Source organism: Mirounga angustirostris, unplaced genomic scaffold (assembly GCF_029215605.1).
Source record: "Mirounga angustirostris isolate CCGP_5_RB_7025 unplaced genomic scaffold, mMirAng1.0.hap1 SCAF_3, whole genome shotgun sequence".
NCBI lineage: Eukaryota > Metazoa > Chordata > Mammalia > Carnivora > Phocidae > Mirounga > Mirounga angustirostris.
In genome coordinates this window covers 192,485,532-192,506,070 of record NW_026991711.1, presented here as the reverse complement: position 1 = coordinate 192,506,070, position 20,539 = coordinate 192,485,532, and the positions used below count along the sequence as shown (strand labels likewise).

The following is a 20,539-nucleotide window of genomic DNA, read 5'->3' as shown; positions in this document are numbered from 1 at the left end:
GACCGAGGCGCCCCGGAGCCGGTCCCCGCCCGCGCCCAGCTCCCCCGGGCCCGCGGTGGTACGCGCCACTCGGCGCTCCCGAAGCCCGCGGACGCCGGCGGTCTTGAATGGAAGGTGCCGCGGCCGGAAGTGGAAGGGACCACGCGGGAGGACGAGGAGGGGGTACGAGCGCTTCGCGTCTTCATTGAGGAACCGACGCGGTGAACATGGAATTCCATGTGCGTCTTATGTAAAGAGAGCGACGGGCGCTGCAGCCAATGGACGCGCGGCGCTCGCAGGCCCGGCCCCCCCAGTATGCAGATGAGGCTGCGCCTCGGCCAATAGCAGCAGCCGGGGGCGGGCACGGCGCGCGCAGTCACGTTTTCCACTATGTGACAGCGGCGGCGGCGCTGCGGGCTACGGGCGGCTGGCGGCGGCGGCGGCGGCGGCGGCGGGGTGGACGGACGGACGCGCGGACGGACGCGCGGACCGGAGGGGACGCGGCTCGGTGAGGGCGCAGCGCAGCGCGGCGGCGGGGTGGGCAGACGGGCCGGCGGGCGCCAGGCTGGGGCGCCGGCTGAGGTCCGGCAGCCCGGCTGGCTGGTTACGTAACCGCCCGGGTGGGCCTTGGGCCGGGCGGTCTGGGGTCCGGCGGACCGGCTCCCGGCGGGCGGCGGCGGCTCCTGCAGCCCACTGAGGCGTGGTCCCAGAGTTGTCTGCCATGTGACTCCTTCTCCGCTTAAAACCGGCCTGGGGGGGGGGGGTGAGTACTGTTACCCACATTTTACAGATGGAGAAACTGAGGTCCAGAGAGGTTAGGTGACTTGTGTAAGGTCATGGAGCTACTGAGTGACTACCACACGGGACTGTCCTTCTCTAGATGATTTTCTTTGGACCCTCCCACTCCTCCCTGCGCCCCATGGGGAGAGGGTCCGGGAAGACTAAGGCAACTGAGGTTCAGTGCAACTGTCCCTGGGGAGATGCAGGACCCCTTGGGGAGCTGGTTTCCTGCTCTGAGGCCAGAGAGCCAAGTCTCAGGCTGGGGAAGGGCCATTGATGGGCACTGGTCTAGGAGCGTTACCCGGACAGCCCACGGGTCCTGTGGACTGGGTGAGCAGAGAGACAAGAAAGTTCCTGTTCCAAGCCAGGCCTAGAACCCTGTGGGCAGGGAGGTCCCACCCAAGGTTCACCCCCTTTGCCTCCCCTGGACCTCCCCGTATTTATTCCCTCACCCCAGACTGAGTAGAAGGGGGTCCCACTTTGTGATGCAGTAATCACACCATCTTTTGAGGGTGTACCTTGGCTGCCAAGGCCCAGACATGGACCAGGGGCGGGTAGTGGCCTGCTTAAGTGCTCCAGTAAGGCCAGGTAAGGGATGAGAACCCGGTTGCCAGAGTTTCTGTAACCTACACAAAAGAAAGCAGTTTGGAAAGCTGATTCGTACAACAGAGCCAGACGGTACCCTGGAAATCATCCAGGGTAATACCTTGGCTTGACAGATTAGGAAACTGAGGCCCTGATACCTGCTGGGCATACACTATGGCAGGACCAGGCCCAGGCCCTGATTGTCTCCAAGGTCCTTCCATCATCCTGTGGGTCTTGATCTGGGTCAGGATGAGCTTCAGAGGTTCTGCAAAAGCCTGCAATTGGGTGCTGAATCTGAGTGGGCTAGAATTTGGGGGAGGAGCCCCAGGTCCCCCAAATGTCAAGAACCCCAGCACCATGGTAGAAGCCCCTCGATGAATCCTGCTCACCTCCCGTGTCTGATACTGGGGGCCACTGTCTTCTCCCTGGCTTCAAAGGGGAGACACCCCACCCTCTACCCCATTTGGGGTTTCTTGCCCCGGGCTGGGTTTGGCTGAGAATGAACAGGGCTCTATCTGAGGGCTTTAACTGGAAATTTGAGTTCTTGCATACAAGGTTAATCACTTCTTGTAAGGTGTATGAGTAGAATGAGGAAAGGGGCTCCTCTTTTCTTAAGTGGGAGCTCTGTGATATGCCAGCGCCGGGATGGCACTGTGGGTGTCCACAGTTATCTGTCACTGGCATCTTGGTGTGATTCACTGGTACAGAACTAATGCAGCCTGGCTTTCTGTGGAGGCTGGGGTGCTGGGCAGAGAGGGGTGACTCAGCCACCCCTCTGGGCCTCAGTTTCCTCGTCTGCACGGCAGGGCTCAGATTGGGCAACCTCCCGGGACTTTTTGGATTCTGGTTACTCTATGGATGATTTCCTCAGGCCCCTGCGCAGGGGACAGAGGTGTCTGATGTGACTTTAGGTCACATGATGTTCCCCTGTGAGGTACATCTGCCATGCTTCGAAGGAAGCAGCAAAGGTTCCCCTCATTTGTGCTGTTTCTCATGCACACACTCAACTTTCAGAAAAACACTGGTGGGCATGGCTCTTTTTTTAAGTGGTGATGTAACTTCACCGGGCCTCAGCAACCACAGGCTCTGTTGGGTCACTGAGTGGCTGGCAGGACCTCTCGGCATTTAGTCAAAAGAAGAGAGGGACGCTGAAAACTGCCTTCATGGGCAAAACCAAGAGGAGACACATAACCCCTCCACTGTGCATCTGCTCTGTGCCCCCGCCCCCTGGGAAGCTGGCCCACCTGCAGACCCAGCAGAGAGTCAGGGGTGTCTGGACAGGAGCCTCCGCCCCCTGAGCTACTTTTTTAGCCTGTGGTTTGAACTCTCTAAGCCCCACGTCTGTAACAAGCTTGTTACTGTGCTTCCTAGTCTAGAGGGAATCAGAAGCAGTAGGTGAGCAGGCAGCGAGGACCGGTCACGGGCATTATCAAGGCAGGCAGCCGTGGAGGGGGTGCCAGTCCTGAGTGGCCCTGGGGGCTCCGGGGGCTCCTGCCGGGCGACAGGGAATAGTGGGAACAGCTTAGGTGTTCACGGGCACTCAGAGTAGCTCCTTCCCTAGATGCTGAAGCCAGGAAGCTGACGTTTTTGCCTTATCGCTGTTTGAAATCTCACGCTTATGTGTATTTGAGGCTTTGGAAACAGAGTTGAGAGAATCCAAAGGAGTCTTAGTGAGGCCGAGACATGCATCTCTCCTGCCTTCTTCCCTTCCATATTTGGACGGCGTTTTCCTCAGTTACCCAGCTGTTGCCATGGAGAGTGCGGGTGTTTATTTAGCAGGACAAACATTTTCTCCAGATTACAGCAGGCTGGCCTCAGGGAATTGGCTCCTACCAGGAAGGAGCAAACACGTTACAATATTTGGGGCTATAAAATACCATGGGCTCTGAGACACAGAGTCCAGACTATGGAGCCCTGTTCTGTAAAGTGTGAAAACAGACAGAATTCACCAGCCTGTCAGAAGTCAGGCTGGTGGTGACCCTGGGGGTGCATGATGGCTGGAGGGCCACCAGAGGCCTCAGGGACTGGTAGGGTTCTGCCTCCCCAGCTGGGTGCTAGGTACACCAGTGTACTCAGTTTGTGGGCATAGATCGATTGAAGACTTCTCTGGATCTTATACTTCTGTTTCAAAAAATTGATCACCTCAAGCGATTGAACCACACATACACCGACTTCTGATTTCCACAAAGAAATGTGGTAAATCCCTCTTCGGGTCACGGGCATTGAGCGTGAGAAGCCCTCACCTGTCCCGGAGTCCTGGCGGTGGTAGTGGAGGGTGGAACTGAGGACCAGGCTGTGCTTTCATTCCCAGTGTTTTCCACTATTGATCATGGAAACTATGAATACATGTGAAAGTAGAGAGCATGGCATAATGAACCCTCATGAACTCATCAGCCGGCTTTAACGAGCTGGCTCTCAGCCCCTCTCCTTCCATGCCCCCTCCCACTTCCTCCCCCTCCTGTATCATTGGGGGGCCCACCCCAGACTGTGATCTCATTGTGGACTGTACTTTCTAAATGTTCCTCTGTCCAGTCAAGGCAACCCTCACTAATAAGGCGTGGTCACATGACCAGCAGCAGGGTCCAAGCTTAGCTCCCTCCCTTCAGTCTGCCCATTCTCTGGGGCAGAGCCAGAGGGCGGACGTCTGCCCAGGGGGCAGCAAGGGGTCTCTAGGGACAGGTGCACCCCAGCTTCCCGAGCAGCCCCCTTTTCAGCCTGGCTGTCCTTTCCTTTCTGGGGCCCCTGGCGCCCCAGACTATGAGCACCTCTTCCCGGGGGTGGAAACAGGTTTGCCCAGGGATCCCCGGGGTCCTGGCAGTGCGGGCACAAGCCGCTGCTCCATAAACCTTTGTGGAAGGCAGGAGGCAAAGCCTGCTTTGATGAGCAAGTTGGTTTTGTCAACTTGGCAAAATAAGGTCGGTCCATTAGAGCCAGTGGTGCTGAGTGATGCAGTTTCTGGAATGATGAAGTTTCAGGTGGTTTGGCTGGTTTGTTGTTTCACATTTCTGCCATGCTTGTCTGGCCCTCTTTGCAAAGATTTATCTTCTGCCTAAGGTAATCTTGTGACTTCTATTCAACGAATCCTACTCAGACTTGCTCCCAGGGTCTGGGAGGGTGGCAAAGCTGGGAGTTCTCTGAGGCGCTGACAGACAAAGCCCCTGGGGCGTGCATGGAAGCAAAGTGTGCGATGCCTCCTTCCAGGGAATGTCTTTATTGCCTGAGTTGGGGGTGGCTAGCTGAGCTCCTTGTCCTTTAAACCCAAGCCAGAGACAGCTCTGGTGGCAGTGAAATATCTTCTTTAAAAGAATTATTTTGTTACCCCATCTGTTTTTCTGTAGTGGTTGGCAGTGATGATAAAAGCTCAGCCTTTGTTGGCCATGACTGCATTCCATACACTTGGCACAGACTGTCACTGAGCTCTCCCAGCAACCCCCGAGAGACAGGGGTGCTGCCACCTCGCTAGAGGAGGAAACAAGGCACAGGAGGCACAGGGACTTGCCCGAGATCACAGGGCCAGGAAGCAGTGGAACCCACTGATGCCCTTACCATCCAGGGCGGCTACGTAACCCCTCAGCCTTCACATCTCACTCATAGAGGCTACATGGCTGATGTGCAGGGTACCGGGGAGGGAGAGAATGCCCTCGCCCCCCTCGGGGCAGCCCCTTGGCAACTCTACTGAACTGGAGACCCCTAAGAGGTCTCCTTGCTTCCACCTTGTCTCCACCCCATAACTCTGTTAGAGTTTTAAGTCAGATCTTGTTGCACAGAACTCAGTTTCCCACCTCACTTAGAATAAAGCCAGAGTCCTGCCTCTGCCCCTGTGAGGTGCCCCATATCACCCTCCTCTGCCTTGCCCATTCTGCTCCAGACTGGTCCATCTTCCTCAAATGCCCCTGCCTCAGGACCTTTGTTCTTGCCCCTCACCCCCCCACCCCGCCCAGCCTAGAATATTCTTCGTCCAGCACCTTCCTGGCCCACTCTTTCATTCTCTTGTCTGTCTTCACTTGGGTTCTCTTAAAAGCAGAGTCTGGGCTGACACTTATGGCTAGCATTTCACTGGGAGGTGCAGTCTCAGGCAGCAAGAATGAGGGAATAGGCAAGTAGAGAAGGCTGGGATGCAGGATGGTCTCTCAGCCCATGGGGGCCTCATCAAAAAGCTCATCAGAAAAGACAAGGACAAAGAAGGAAGGATAGAAAGAAGAGCTTCCGAAATCCATCCCAGGGAGGGATGGAGGGGTGGATTTACCTGCTGACCTGTCCTCTCTCCCATCCCCCATGGCCAGAGTTCACCCCAGGAGAGTGTATTCTCCCTCCGGGCCAGTTGCTTCACTGGGCCCTTTGGCAGCAGCTGGGGAGGCAAGGGCCCACCCCCATCGTGCCAGGCTTCATCTAAGGCCATGCGTGGCCAGCATGGCCAGAGCCTCCGGGCTGCCTCAGGTGTGAAGCCGTGAGGAGCAGGTCAGTGTATACCCAGCCGTGGCTGCACACCTGCAGGAGAGTGAGGTCAAGGGGCTGTGAATCAGCACCACACACGGGGGCTCAGGCACAAGGTCAGGTGGTGCCCGTACGCTCGCCTTCTCTGGCGGCGCTCTCAGCCTCGCCCGCACAACACTCCTCATCCCCTGCTCTGTTGCTTTCCCCGTGGCACTTAGCATTCTTCTACTGTCCATGCCATTCCCTTGTGGATGATCTGTTTTCCCCACTGGAACGTAAGCTCAGAAGGGCAGGAAGGACGTCCGTCCCATTCTCTGACGTCCACCAGCCCAAAGCGCCATGTGCTGAAGGAGTGAGCTAATCAACAGAAGACGGTGTCCAGCCCTGCCTATATGCTGTCTGTCCCACTGTTGTTGTTCTTTATTGTTCCATAACTTGTTCCTTTGTGTCCTAGAAGCTCCCTCTATCAGTGTGTCTTGTCTCCCTGTCTTTAGTAGGTACTTAGTATTCCCTAGCACAGATGTCCCAGGCTTTATGTCGTTAACCATACGTGCTGGGCTCTGGGGATACCGCAGAGGACAACTAAAGCTCCAGCAGATCAGGTGGAGTCCAGCGGTCAGCACCATGGAGGACAGGAAGCCAGGGGGGGGGTGTGGGGGCAGGTAGGGGAGAAGTCAGTGCTGTTTGTGCAGGATGGACAAGCTGTCTGCAGGATGAGTCCCGTGGGCACCACGGAGCAGCAAGTGCAAAGTCCCTGGGGTTGGAGCTCAGTGTCAGGGCCGAGGAGGCAGGCCACAGCAGGAGATTCTCAGGAGGCAGCCAGGGAGGCCTCGTAGAGCTGTAGACTCTCGTGCAGACTGGGGCTGTGTTCTGAGCCAAGGGGAGCGGAGGACTGGGGTGGGGCCAGGTGAGGCACAGGCCCCATTTGGAAGTCGAGGCTGGCCAGGGTGCCCATGGTGGATAGGGTGCCTGAGATGGGATGCCAGTAGCCTCCCTGCAGATGGTCCTTGGGTAGTTCTGTCACTCCATACACCATGTTCATGGGTCTTTGTACGCACTTACAGGCATTCCTGGGGAGTGGAGGGGCCTCCTAGCAGGGGGAAGGGTGAAGATTCTAAATGGTCCTGGACATGCCCAGAGTCCCATCCAGAAAGACCGTTAGTGACCACAACACACGAAGTCCCCCACCCTGTGGACACTGGATGCCGTCAGTCCTGTTAATTTTCAGTGACCTCATTCTTGGTGTTTTCCTCACGAGTAATGAGGTTGAACATCTCTCCAGGTTTATGGATCTTTAGTGTTTTCCTTTGTGGGAACAGCCCATTCTGTCTTTGGTCTCTTTCTTTCCAAAAGTGAGCACTTTCCGTGCTCTCACTGAGTCAGCTAGAACATCCCTGAAATGTTAAAAAAACAAACAAGCAATCCAGCAAAATGAAGACTGAGGAGTAGACTTGCTTGTTTTGTTCCTGACTTTGGTCAGGTGTTTTGCTGTTCTGGGGTTTTGGGTTCTCTGTGAGTCAGGACCCTGGTAACATGCTGCTCTCTAAAGCCGTGATGAGCAGGTATGCTCCACTGAGATTTGCTCCCTTTGACCACAGCTGTGGAGACTGTCTTCCGCGTATCACCTCTGTGGACTGTATTTTCTGCTCAGGACTCAGTGACTTCCCATCCTTTGTAGGTAACCTGTTTGTTTTTCCTGTTTGGATGTGGGTAGGGTTTTTTTTTCCCCTTGAAAATATCATTTTACATCGGGACATCTCTAGGCTCGGATCTTCACGTACCTTCGCGTGCTGTTCAAGGAGTCCTTCGACTGGCGGTTGCAGATCTCTTTGGCCAGGATGGTTTTCTTGGTGGGTATCTTTCATGAGAGTCTCTGTTGCACTGTTGGGGTGTCTCTTCCAGAAAGAGCTATTACCCGCGGGTAAAAACACGGCTCTGATGTCATTGCTCTTTCCCTTGGTGCTTCTCAAGGTTCCTTGCACTCGTCCTCTGCATTTCTGAGGTCATCGTCTTCGTTTCTGACTCTGGAGTTGGTCTTCCTGATTCTCTACTCGAAGGTGGCATTTTCATCTCACTCTGTGGCTTCAGCTCATCCTTCATTACTTGTTTCCTTGAATCCCCCATTTCTCGATTTTTATTTGTGCTACGGAGTAAGTGCTGTCCCAAGTCTGCTGGTCCCCCATGCCATGCAGGCGTGTCCCTCTGGTCTTTGCTGCACATCTTTTCAGGGGACTCGTGTTGGCTTTTTCCCGTTTGTTGGCTCATGAACAAGACAAGGTCTACTGAGACCTGTTGTTTTCCAGAGAGTAGTGTGGTTGGATTCTCCAGGGGTCCCCATCTTCAGGAGCAGGCGGGCGCAGGATCCAGGGCTGTCACCTGCCTTGTGTGGCCACTGACCTGTTTCCTCATTCGCAGGCTAGAGCGGACAGTGGTATGCTATGTGGTATCCAGTGGTCAGTGATCACAAGGGTTACGTGGAACAGTGAGTGTGTGTGGTTGTCGGCATCAACCAGGTGTCTGGTCTGTTTCTCAGAGCACACGGAAGCTGTGGAGCACGTTCTGCCCCTGGAGACGGCTCAGTCAGGGCACTGCTGCTGGGCCCTCCGATCTTCTGTCCCCTGCTCAGTGCCCAAGGCTGGCCTTCCAGGACTGAGCCAGTGGGTCCCCTTGCTTTCTGGCTTCCTGACCACTGAGGTCAGAAGGAGAGAGAAGCCAAGGGTTTACGCCCCCCCAGCTCTGTTCCCCCAAATTGCAGGTTGTCTGGGTTCGTTTGGCTTCAGTAACCCTTCTTCCTGCCCTCCAGGACCAGGGTGATAACAGCTTCCCCCCTCCCACACCTGCCTAGCTTCCAGGCCCAGACATCTTTTGCTTCGACCTGGGACCCTGAGGAGACACCATCCTGGGTCCTCCTCTCCCGGGTACATCTCTCTCCCCATCCTTAGGCTCCTGGGTGAACCCCTCCCACCTTGCATACTCCCTGTCTGCTTATCCCCATGGTTGTCTCCCGGCATTATTGCAGAAGCCTTGGGGCTGGTATGGCTCTGACTTCAGCCTCTCTCCACCCTCTTGCCCCTAAACACCAAAGTTAAAGTTTCTACGTAGCACAGTGGTGACGACCTGTCCAAATGCAACAAAGTTCATTCATCTGTTACTGGCCTGGTGCTGCCCCCACCCCCTGCTCCCCACTAGCACCACCCCATGCTGCTGTCAGGGCTCCCACCCACTCGGCCCTCTTCATAGGCAATGCCTGCTTCACAGCCTCCTCTCTCCCTGAAGTTTCCCCTGCTCGCAGCCTGGTCTTAGGGTTCCCCCTGCATACAGCCTGCATTTGGGGTCTCCTGCAGCTCGTGATGGGGGGAAGACCTCCCCATCACCTGGGGAGATTTGTAGAACGCATGTTCCTAGGCCCTGCCAGCCATTCAGTGGGAATCTGTGTTTTCCCCAAGGCTCCCCACGTGCTGGGAGGTGCCCACTGATGCTCTTTTCACCTCCGACTAGGCCATCAGCAGTTTGATGCCTGGGGGCTATGGCCGCGGGATTCACCTGCCTTCCTAATTCATGGCAGCTAGGAGCTCAGTGAGGAAGAACAAAGAATACCGCGACTGACCCTGACTGGTACAGACCCTAACGTGGAAACGGATCCCAGCACACATCCCATGTGGTGGCTGTGGGACCCCCTGCACTCGCCAAGGCCTGACGACGTTTCTCTCTTTCCCAGCTTCGTTGTGGAGCCAACATGAACAGATACGCCGAGTACCCGCCCAGCCACGGTCACCCCGCCCAGGAGCCCGAGGAGCCCAAGGAGCCCCGTGGAGCCCCGCTCCAGGAGGACGTGCACATGAGCGGTGGCTCTAGCGGAAACGAAACCAACGAGAACCGCTCCCCAGGGCGGGATGCGCGGGGCGGCAAGGAGCTGGGGATGCTGGTGGGGCCGTCCGTCGTCCCCCCGGGGTAGGTGCGGCCCTCGGACCGCAGAGGCTGGCCGCTTGTCTGTTTTCTCAGCATCTCATCCCGTTGTTTGATAGCTTTTGCGGTCTTTAAATCTTGATTCCCCCCCCCCCCAAAAAAAAACATAAATCTTGATTCCCCTGTTTTTCAACACTTAAAAAAAATCTCATTAACTGAGAACTAAAATTTACTATAACGATGCCGCTGTTGATGTTGACTCTCTGATTGCCGATAGATAGATACCGAGTGAGCATAGCAAGATCTCGGGAGCAGACAAGCCCGTGGCCCCGCTAGCAGCCGGGGTCTGTACAAAATGAACCTGCTCTGTCAGTCCTTCTCCCGGTCCCTAAAACTTGAAAGTTTTATGCTCCGGCTTTATCTTAACCTTATATTTTTCATAATTGTCTTACTACGTGTGGGATAATCTGGATTGTTGTCCCTGGTTGGATGAGGGGATGGTTGGAGCATGCAGCCCTCTGAGTCTGGCCTTTATTTCTCGTGCTCACAGTCCCGATGCCTTTGGCCTCATGATGGCCAAGTCCGAACACAGCATGTCTGCAAGCGGCTGCAGGTAAGGCCAGTCACACGTCTCTTGATTTACGGTCTCAGAGAAATGGAGACTTGTTACTGGAGGTTAGTTTTGGGGTGATGTGACATTTTGCAAGCCTCCGCTAGAACCTGTCAGTCTGCGCGGCTGTCTCGGTTGTGAGCCGGCCCTGCCCGCTCAGACACCAGCTGCTCAGGGCCCCTTATGATGCCCCGGATCTGGAGCCCCTCCAGCCCCATCTGCGCAGGCCTTGTCTGCATCCTAGACATGTTCATCTGGAACGTTCCTCCCCCTTTTTAGGTGTTGGTAACAAAGGTATCCTTAATTTCACATCCACAGACATTTTTTCTTTCTCTTTTTTAAAAAGATTTTATTTATTTGAGAGGGAGAGAGAGAGCATGAGCAGGGGGAGCGCCAGAGGCAGAGGGAGAAGCAGGCTCCCAGGATCATGACCTGAGCCAAAGGCAGATGCTTAACCGACTGATCCCCCCAGGGGCCCCCACAGACATTTTCGTATCACCACAGGAGCAAACTCCAGCTCTCAGGCCTGGGTGCGTGGGCACCTGGCTGCCCCATCCTGACACCTGATTTCCAGCATTCTTTCTGCACCGTCTGCTCTAAACAGGAAGGGCCCAGCTGTTTTATCTTCTTCCCATCTCTGTACCCTTAAGTTGAGAGCTCCTCCTTACAAGTCTTTCCTGTCTGAGGTCTTGCCGTGTTCCTCATTCACGTTCCGGCCACAGGAAACCAGTTTGCTGTCCTCTGTCATCTCCATCACTCGATCCTTTTCTGTCTGACACAGGGCAGGAAGGCCCAGCCCTGAGGGGCAAAGCCCAGCTCCAGCCTGGGGCGCAGAGAGCCCAGGGGAGGGACTTCTGCAGCCCTCAGGTGGGCGAGCGCAGTGGTTCTCAGCTGGAGCATTCCGTCTCCCCACAGGAGATGTGTAGCAGCATCAGGAGACATCTTTGGTTCCACCCTTGGCGAGGGTGCTCCTGGCCTCTGGTGGGGAGAAGGCCAAGGGTGCTACATGTCCCGCAGTGCTCCACAGAGAACGACACAGACCGAGACGTCCTAGGGGCCTGGTTGAGAAGCAGGACTAGAGGCGCAGGAAGGAGGAGTCAGGAAGCTAACGTGTGATCGCCTCTTTCTTTAATGCTGTGACAGCGAGCGGTCCACCAAAGCAGACGCGCACAAGGAGCTGATAAAAACGCTGAAGGAGCTGAAGGTCCACCTGCCAGTAGACAAGAAGGCCAAGGGGAAAGCCAGCATGCTGGCCACCTTGAAGTACGCGCTAAGGAGTGTGAAGCAGGTGAAAGGTACGTCGGCCTATGTATTTGTTCCGAACTTGTAGAAATAACTTGGATTGTGTCAACTTTCTAAAACCCACCCCAGATATTGCAGAAGGAAATTCTGGAAGGCTTAATTCTTTATAACTTTTCTACTGTACTTCTGGGAAAAAAAAAAAAAAAACAGGTAGAAAACCAGCTGATAAAAAGGAATGTATTTATGGCGTAAAGGTTTTGTTCTCTGGGCTGGGGTCAGGTCATGGTCAGGAGAGCCCAGCATCCTCCAGGCTCAGGCCAGAGTTGAACTGGAGTTCACTGAACTGTGTGAGCAGCTCGGCACGGAATTTAAGCAAAACATCCCACAGTGTTGAGCTGAGGACTGGTCGCTCCTTTGAAATATAACAAGAGGAGATACCAAGGAGGCTGTTGCCAGATCTTATCCTTACAGGACAATACTTTAGCGCTCCTGCATTTAAGACCTTGGGCAGTCCGTTTCTTGTTTGTCTAGAAAGGCGTGAATTTCCATCGAGGTTGTCTTCCAACCAGGAAGCCATGCAGAGCGCCTCCTTCCATCACTGGGGCACTTCCATCACTAGCAAGACCTCCACGGGCCACATTCCGTTCCCATTTGTGGGCATGCTTGGGCCGTATTATTAGGTGACAGAATATGTAAGAGCTTTTAGGACTGTCCGTAGTCTAAACTAAGGCTTTCACCTGAGAACACGTGTGCAGAAGTCTTCGTAGATGCAGTGCAGGAGTCTATGAACAAACACTGCAGTTTCCGACATATTTGCATCATCAAGCTCAGACACTTGACATTCCAATAAACTCCAAGCCCCTTAAATAATTTCCAACAGTACCGAGTCTTTCTTCCTACACTTGCTGCTGCAGCTGGACTCCCGCTGAGCAGGTGCTCTGCGCCCCCCTCCCGATCTCCTGGGTCTCAGGTAACTGCAGGTGCCTCTGACTCTAGGACAGGTAGGAACACACAGCCGTGGAGGAGGTACCAGCATTTCTAGTGACTGCTGGGTGAACTCTTCTGCAGACACCCATCCCTGGGGGCTTGGGTCGTGACCCCTGCATTTGGGGTCATCTCAGGATGCTTTAGCTCTAGGCAGTCAGAATGTTCCGTGCAGCCTTGCCTTTCGGTCTGTTGCTGGGAATGGGGATGTGAGCTTTGAGAGTTTTTAAGTTTCCTCCAGTGTGTCAGAGGAAGCAGCAGGAAGCTTGGAGGGAGTATCCACATGTGCATTCCTGATCTTACAGCAGCGAACACTCAGGTGAATCCTTTCTCATTACACGGGAAACCACCCCCTCCTGCACTTTGAGGAATTTCTTAGCTGTTTTGGTCCCTTCTGACCAGCAAGCAGAGACAGAAGCCAGGCCAGCATCTCGTTAGGGCAGACGAGGGAGGTGTCCTTTCCCAGCAGGTGTGGGAACCCCACCCCTGCTCTACCTACTTTACCTGGGTATGTGCGTTACACGCACGCTGGGGTCCCAGTGGACTCCACACATTGGAAACATGGGTAAAAGCAGGACAGTTGTGAAGGCTGAGATAAAGGTCAAACAGTGGGCTTTATTCTGTGATCATCAGTTACTCTCAAGCTTACAGGCAGGGCAGGGCTTCTCACTAATAATGATGGATACGAAGCATGGACAACGTTTGTCAGAAGGGCGACTTTGCCTGCCCGGTGGAGTCTGGTGGGGAGAGCTTGCGCCACGCGTGGAGGGTTGGGCTCTGCTGTGTGCTGGCGTGTGCTGGCCTTCTGGGTGCCCTCTGTAGGCCCAGGTTTCTCTGCAGGCTCCTATCTAAGGCTATATCTGTTTGGTGAGGGTTAATACAGTAGAAACAGACACCGTGCCTGGCCAGCCCACCCAAGGATGCTCACAAACTGCAGGGGGAGGAGGTTCTCTGAAGGGCGGGTCTGCCAGCACCCCTCCCTGGGGACTGCCCCCAGCCTTAGGTGCTGGGTGGGCAGCCCCGTGATAGTCTGCCCTTAAAAGCTGTACGTCCAGGGATGAGGGGCGCTGGCAGCAGGCTCTGTCGGGTGCAGTCTGCTGCAGTGTGGTTTCTCGCGCCTCGTGTTTTTGGGCAGGGGGTTCTGTCTGGATGGGAGTGTCGCCACACCCCCGAGGAGCAGGTTTCCCAAGAGGAAACATCAGCGTTGTGGCATGATTAAAGACCTTATGGGCAAAGTGAGGGTTAGGTGGAACTCCGTGCCCATATTATTTAAAATAATGGGTACTTACCATTTAAAAAGTTCTGTAATCAAAGGTCTTCGGATTTTTCAGGAAAACTAAAACAGACTTCCATTTGCTTTGTCTTCACATTTCTCTGTTCCGTTCTCTGGGCATCCCAGGAGGATAGTGTGCATAGCCCCCTTTCTCATGACAAGAGTAGAGCCCCCAGCACAGGGAGGTGGGGCCGTTTTCATGCGCCGCCTTGGTCTCTCCTGCAGCCAACGAGGAGTATTACCAGCTGCTCATGTCCAGTGAGAACCACCCCTGCAGAGCCAACGTGCCCTCTTACACCATAGAAGAGATTGAGAGTGTCACGTCTGAGTTCATTGTGAAGAACGCAGTGAGTGTCTGACATGAGTGACACCTTCCCCCAGAAAGCTCACCTTCAGCCGGTGGCTTTATAGCAACAGCGTTTGGAGTTTCCGGACACTCCTACCTTAAAACAACAGCGTGAAGTCCGTGATTCACACGGAGCAGTTGTGTTCCAGACTCCTGCTGTTTTCCCTGAGACTTCCCTCCTCATGGCCAATCTACCCCCAAACTTTGCGTGTGTAGGAGCGAGCCCCACCTTGACCGAGCAGTGACCAGGTGACCTTAGGCTCACTTTGGGGGGGGGGGGCGGGGGCCTGGGATTTGAACTCAGCTCGTGAGACTCCAAAGCTTGTTCATTTTTAAGCACCCCATAAGGGTGGGGCACCCTTGGAGTTCTAGGGGAAGGGAAGCGAGTTGTCCCTTCCCCTGTGCCCCTACTTCTCAGAGAGCAGACACAGGGCAGGTGGGGACCCAGACCTACTGGAATCGTGGCAAAACTGGTCTGCAGAGTGGGGCTCCCTGATCCCTCCCATCTCCTTCCTCCAGCACCCCCGCTGCAACTGAACCCGCTGGGAGCTCTGGGCCAGGGCTCAGGCCGCTAGCTAGCAGGGCAGGACCCTGGCGGCACCCCCCAGCGCCCACCCCCACCCTGCGTGTCCTGGGAGAGCGATGGGCTGGCAGAGGTTTGTGGCTGCCGGCCCAGGTGAGAGGAGGGGGCTGGAGGAGGGGGCCCAGAGGCCTCCCCCAAAATCTGTGCCCCTCGGGGAGGGGCAGGCTGTCCTCACGCAGCTGCTGCTTCCTTCCAGGGTATGTTTGCGGCCGCCGTGTCCCTGGTCACCGGGAAAATCCTGTACATCTCTGACCAAGTTGCCTCCGTGTTTCACTGTAAAAGGGATGTCTTCTATGGCGCCAGGTTCGTGGAGTTCCTGGCGCCCCACGACGTCCGTGTGTTCCACGCCTCCACCACGCCTTACAGACTCCCGCCCTGGAGCGCGTGCGGAGGAGCAGGTGAGGGCCTGGGCGGTGGCCGAGCAGGGCTGCCTGGGCGTGTGCGCCCGCGGCGGGGGGATCGTGGGGGCTGCTGCCTTCCCAGGGCGGGGGGCCGGGCTGGCCCACCCCCGGTGCGGGGCGCAGCCCAGCTGCCCTCTGCCGGAGCCCGGCCGGCACCCCTGCCCCACGGCTGACCCGGCCCAGAGACGGAAAGCTGCTTGTTCAGGATAAACTGAGAAGAGTAGTCTTTTCACAAATTTCAGAGGGAAACCCGTTTCAGAAGACTTTAAGAAACGTTAGGCATTTTAGAAACAAGGCTGTCGTGAGACGCTGGCGTCGGGAGTGAGCCCACGGAGTGCGGGGAAGGCGGGCGGGCGGAGGCCAGGCCCCGCTTCGGCTGCACTGACGTCGGGGTGACCGGGAGAGCGCTCCTCCCCCGGCCACGTGCAGCTTCGTGCAGGTGGACGGTGATGTCCTCCTGTGCCTGTGCTCAAACCAGCAGCTTTCCAGGCGCGTCGGGCTCCCGTCTGCCCAGCTGCTTTGGGGCCGCAGGCCATGCGGTGCGTCCACTGCGCGCTCCGCCTTGTGTCTGGCTCCTGGGCCCGGCCTGGCCGCCCTGCTGCGGCAGCCGGCCTCTTGCAGTTCTCCGCGGCGTGTCCTTGTCCCCCTCCTCCCACATGACCGGGAGACTTGGGGTCCGGAAGGCTGGGAGCTCTTACCATGGCCAGTGCAGGCCTTGCCCATAAGTAGGTGCAGGAGGGAAGGTTGATCAGATGAGTCTCAGCAGAAATGTTGCGCGGGATCCTGGCAGAAGGTACCAGACCAGCTCAGGCCTTCCCTGCAGCCACCCACCCCCCAATGCTTTCAGAGAGCAGGGCGGCCAGCAGAAGCCCGCTCTTGACGTGTGAGTCCGGCAGCATCTGTCTGTCTGCCCCTCACTGGGCTCTGGTCACTCGGAGCTGAAGGTGAACGAGTGGGCAGAAACGCTCAGCAGCCAGGAGAGGTGACGGGAAACAGTGGGCCTGGGAGTCACCCCAGACAGGCGTGACCTCAGTCGTGAGGCCGCATCACCCAGAACTGGTCCCCGTTTTACCCTTGGCTCAGGGGTCTGCATCTCTGCTCACATCAGATGCACCTCACCCCCACTCCCACCACCTCCTTGATCGTGGGTCCCTCTCCGCTGCGTGTAGTCAGCTCCACCTCCTGCTTGTAGTCAGCCGCCGGCTGGGCCACCACTTGGCCACCGCCCACGGCCACCACCACCGTTCCCGGACTGTACCTTCCTGAGACAGCCTGGGCGTTTGCTTTAGGGCTGACTCACGAAAAGAGATGCTCGCTTTTGGTTTTGGATATAGAGCCGCCCGCCTTCTCCCAGAATTCCCAGCCGAGGACTGTCCACAGTCAGGTCACTAAAGCTTGCAGTGCATGTCACGAGAACCTGTAGGTCACTGCGTGGAAGGGACATCACTCCGCACGTGGGTTTACGGCTCGGACAGGCCAGCACCGTCTGCCTGGGATGGCTGCCACTGAATTTTTGTCTGAATGAAAAAGAAGGACCAGGTGACTTCTTTAAGGCCTTTCCAGGCCGGCAATTTTATACCATTTTCCCTAACTAGTGATTTCCTACTTCTCCTCCTTCTTTTGGATAGAGGAAACTTTATGTGAAGGATCAACGTCTAAGATTTCTTTGTAAAATAATCATATATTGTGAAAACACCATTTCCTCATCTCTGATGATGCTGCCCAAGTGACATCATGCTTTTGCTAGGTGTTTCAGATTTTGAAATAGGTTAATATTTTAGCAAAAGGATTGGTGTAAGCTTTGAAATTACCTGAGTTGCTTCTATTAGAACTGAATATCCCCCAAAACATATAGGTTGAAATGTTTAGGGCTTTACATGCAGAAATTCGGCCCATCAGTCAGTACGTCTCCCAGAGTTAAATTGTTAATTAGTTGGTGTGCTTGTGGTGGCCTGTGAACCATTCCAAAACTGGTAAACTTCTGGCAATAAGCTTTTAGCATTCTGTAATTTGGTACGTGCTGCATTCGTGAAATAGGTTTGATTTTCGTCAGAACTGTAATAAATGATCTCTAAGGGCTTCGCTTTGTGTTTGCGTAAATATGCATTCACGCCCTGACTCTGGATTCTGCGGCTTCTCTGTAGCTTGGGGGAAGTAGGGTGCGCTCTGTACTGTGTTGTGCCCTCGGATGGCTGACTTTGGGCTCTCTCTCTTAGATTCGTTTACTCAAGAATGCATGGAGGAGAAATCTTTCTTCTGCCGTGTGAGGTAAGCCTGGGACAGGGGATCCCAAGCTGGTAATGGCACAAACATTTTCTCCTGAGCACCTCTTGTGAGGAGATGTAGGAATGGCCCCCCCAACCAGTTCCTGCTGGGCTGTGGCCCCCTGTGCCCCTCTGCACCCCTGCTCTTCAGGGTAGAGGCCCTGCAGGAGCACCCCCTACCAGGCAGCGTACATATTCCTAAAAAGTCTGTGTGAAAACACCATTTCCATAAGCTGATTTAAAATGTGCACAAGGCGTTAAGACAGCCTGGTCAGCAGTGGGGTGATTTCACTGCTCCTCAAGAAGAGCCTGGGGAGCCTAGACTTGGTGTCCGTCACCTGGGAAGCTGCCCAAGGGCCCCTCCCTGGGAAGGCATGTCCCCCAGGGAGGACCCAAAAGGCACATGCAGCCTTTAGTTCAAGTGTGCATTTTCCCAGGGAGAGCCCACAGCTTCCCCAGCAGCAGGCTTTTTGCCCGAAACAAGGTGACTGCTTGAGCGTCCAGGTGCAGGGTCAAGAGTGACCCCTGGCCAGGTCCTGGCGCTCTCAGAAGATGGGGCCTCACCGGTGAAACAATGTCCTTTTCCTGATTGAAGTGCCCTAGGGAAGGGCTCCCGGAAGACCTCCCACTGCCCAGGGCTGTTCACTCTTCGGTCTGCCTTGAGCGAGCGGGGCGGGAGCCCAGATCGCAGGCCCAGGCCAGCACACCCAGGTCCGGGTCCCCGAGCGAGGAGCCTGGCTCTGTGTCTGCTTTGGGAACAGCCGCTACTGAGGGAGAGGTGACTAGCAAAAAAGGTCAGTTCCTTCCGTCATAATTGCAAACCTGGGCCCTCCTCCGCAGCGTTGGGAAGAACCACGAGAACGAGATTCGCTACCACCCATTCCGCATGACGCCTTACCTGGTCAAGGTGCGGGACCCGCAGGGCGCCAGGGGCCAGCTATGCTGCGTGCTGCTGGCCGAGAGAGTGCACTCGGGCTACGAAGGTAACTGCCCGCCCAGGTGGGCACCAGCTCCGTCTGGTCCCTCGGTGACGCCCCTGGCTCACACCTAATGTCAGCAAGGCTGCCAGCCCTGGCCTCAACCCCAGCCTTGGGAGAGTCTCCTTCTCCCTCTAGACGCACACCCACCTCTGTCACCTGGCCCTCCCCACAGCCGCTGCCAAACCACCTCCCCGCGTCTGTTACCAGGTCCAGGTGCCGGCATCTCCCACCTGTGACCAGCCCATTGCCATGGCCTGGGTGCCCTGCCTCCTTCCCCAGCCACTGCCTCCCATCTGTTGGTGAGCATGGCCCTCACCACCAGGTGCCCAAGCCCCTCCCACCCCCATGCACCCCCATGCCTGGAAGAGTGCAGGGGCACCCCCACCTGCCCAGAACCCAAACCATGCCCCTCCCTCCCCACCTCGGCCCATCTACCTTCCACTGCTTTCCCCATCCTCTCCACACACACTGGCTTCTGCAGGCTGGCTGGCCGCCCGACTCCCAGTCTTTGCTCCTGCCTGCTCCTCCCCTCCTCTATGTGTAGAAAGCCAGTCATCCCAGCAGGCTTATCCCACCACCTGTCCGTCCCCGGTCCTACCAGCTAGCTTCTCAGGCCACCCCTCCCAAAAAACCTGCCAAATCTGGGCTTTCCCTGAAGCCCAAAGGGCCCCAAGGCACTCAGCCACCCTGATTCTATCCTTCCGGCGACCCCTCCCGCTGGACGGCATTGTGACATGGTCCTCGTGCAGTACCAGCCACTGTACCTGGCAGGGAACCTTCCTCACCCTGGCAACTCAGCCACACTGACTTCAGAATTCTCAGAGGGCAGGCAGCATCTGTAACTACTGAACCCCGGGGACCCAGTTCGGTCCATGTTTCATTGTATTCCTAACCTCGTCTCAGTGGTTAACTAGTCATTTCTTAAAACTGATGGAAATGTTTGGTGAGTTCATTCATATAGGATATTCTCTTCCAAATATTCAATAAAGATTTAGAGGGGTTACTTAGATTTCTTTCTTTTTTTTTTTTTTTAAGATTTTATTTATTTATTTGAGAGAGAGAATGAGATAGAGAGAGAGAGCATGAGAGGGGGGAGGGTCAGAGGGCGAAGCAGGCTCCCTGCTGAGCAGGGAGCCTGATGCAGGACTCGATCCCGGGACTCCAGGATCATGACCTGAGCTAAAGGCAGTGGCTTAACCAACTGAGCCACCCAGGCGCCCCAGGTTACTTAGATTTCAACAAGTTACTCCCCAATATGATCTGAGTCTCCTTCAAGGACGAAGCTTTGGAATTTTGAGTGTTTTGTCCATGAATTTGGTGGTTGATGGAAATTCTGGATAGATGAATCCCTTAACGCAAATTACTCTACCACCTTTGCCCACCCTAGAAACTGTGAAGTCCCCAGAACAATGATATTTGCTGAGAATTTTGAATCTAAATACTTAACTCATTTTTTAAAAACAATTTGTTCAGCTCACTCTCGTTGGATCTTAAAAATCATGAAGTTGGCCTTCCAGCATGACTTTGCTGAGAGAAGCTCATGCATCACCACACGGTTCTGTGAATGTGGCAATTCTCAGCTTTCTAGACTAAACCCACCCAGAAGGAAGTTGAGAAGGCTGGCTGGTGGTCATCTAGCGTAGGGTCTACTTCCTGTGCAGTGGGCTCTGTTGTAAAGGGTCCACTTGTTAATTTTCTTCCTTCGCTGCCCATCTGTCCGAATCTACGTGGTATTTTCTAGTAGCTGTAATAGAACTGTGCTAAGTGTGCATTTCTTAGAATCAGAAACTTGTATAAAATTCTATTCTTTCAGCCCCTAGAATTCCTCCTGAAAAGAGAATTTTTACGACCACACATACACCAAATTGTCTGTTCCAGGACGTGGACGAACGGTAAGCACACCGTGGCGCTGGCCCGTCCACCGGCCCCCGCTCTTGCATGGTGCTTGTCTTGAAGTCAGTACTGTACCCTTTGTTTCAGCAGACTAGTCACATGCTGGTTAGCGTTTCATCATGATCTTAGTGGTTACTTGGTGGCCATTAAGTAAAGCTCAATGAATGTTCATGATTTTGACATTGAAGCTAAAGCGAAGGCTGTTAGTTAGTTTTACTTAGGTGATAATCCACAACGATGTTGAACTGTAGGCAATGAAATAATTCTAGAATTGCACTA

At 55.2% G+C, this 20,539-nt stretch overlaps 1 protein-coding gene across 5 annotated transcripts in view; it reads left to right on the top strand.

The window, feature by feature from the left end:
* Positions 1–322: 322 nt before the first annotated feature.
* The window catches only part of PER2 (period circadian regulator 2), a 39,341-nt gene continuing 19,124 nt past the window's right edge, over positions 323–20,539 (top strand). Inside the window, exons 1-10 of one of the 5 annotated variants that reach the window (XM_064587363.1) lie at positions 383–487; positions 9,277–9,393; positions 9,497–9,729; positions 10,235–10,297; positions 11,438–11,589; positions 14,019–14,140; positions 14,919–15,120; positions 17,340–17,391; positions 18,228–18,370; positions 20,181–20,259. In XM_064587363.1, coding sequence (XP_064443433.1) covers positions 9,515–9,729; positions 10,235–10,297; positions 11,438–11,589; positions 14,019–14,140; positions 14,919–15,120; positions 17,340–17,391; positions 18,228–18,370; positions 20,181–20,259 — 1,028 coding nt within the window. In that variant the 5' untranslated portion in view covers positions 383–487; positions 9,277–9,393; positions 9,497–9,514. Of the gene's footprint in view, positions 488–6,915; positions 7,629–9,276; positions 9,394–9,496; positions 9,730–10,234; positions 10,298–11,437; positions 11,590–13,919; positions 14,141–14,918; positions 15,121–17,339; positions 17,392–18,227; positions 18,371–20,180; positions 20,260–20,539 lie in introns of those variants that run through there. The other 4 variants (XM_045867622.3, XM_064587362.1, XM_064587364.1 and 1 more) reach the window with 4 other exon arrangements.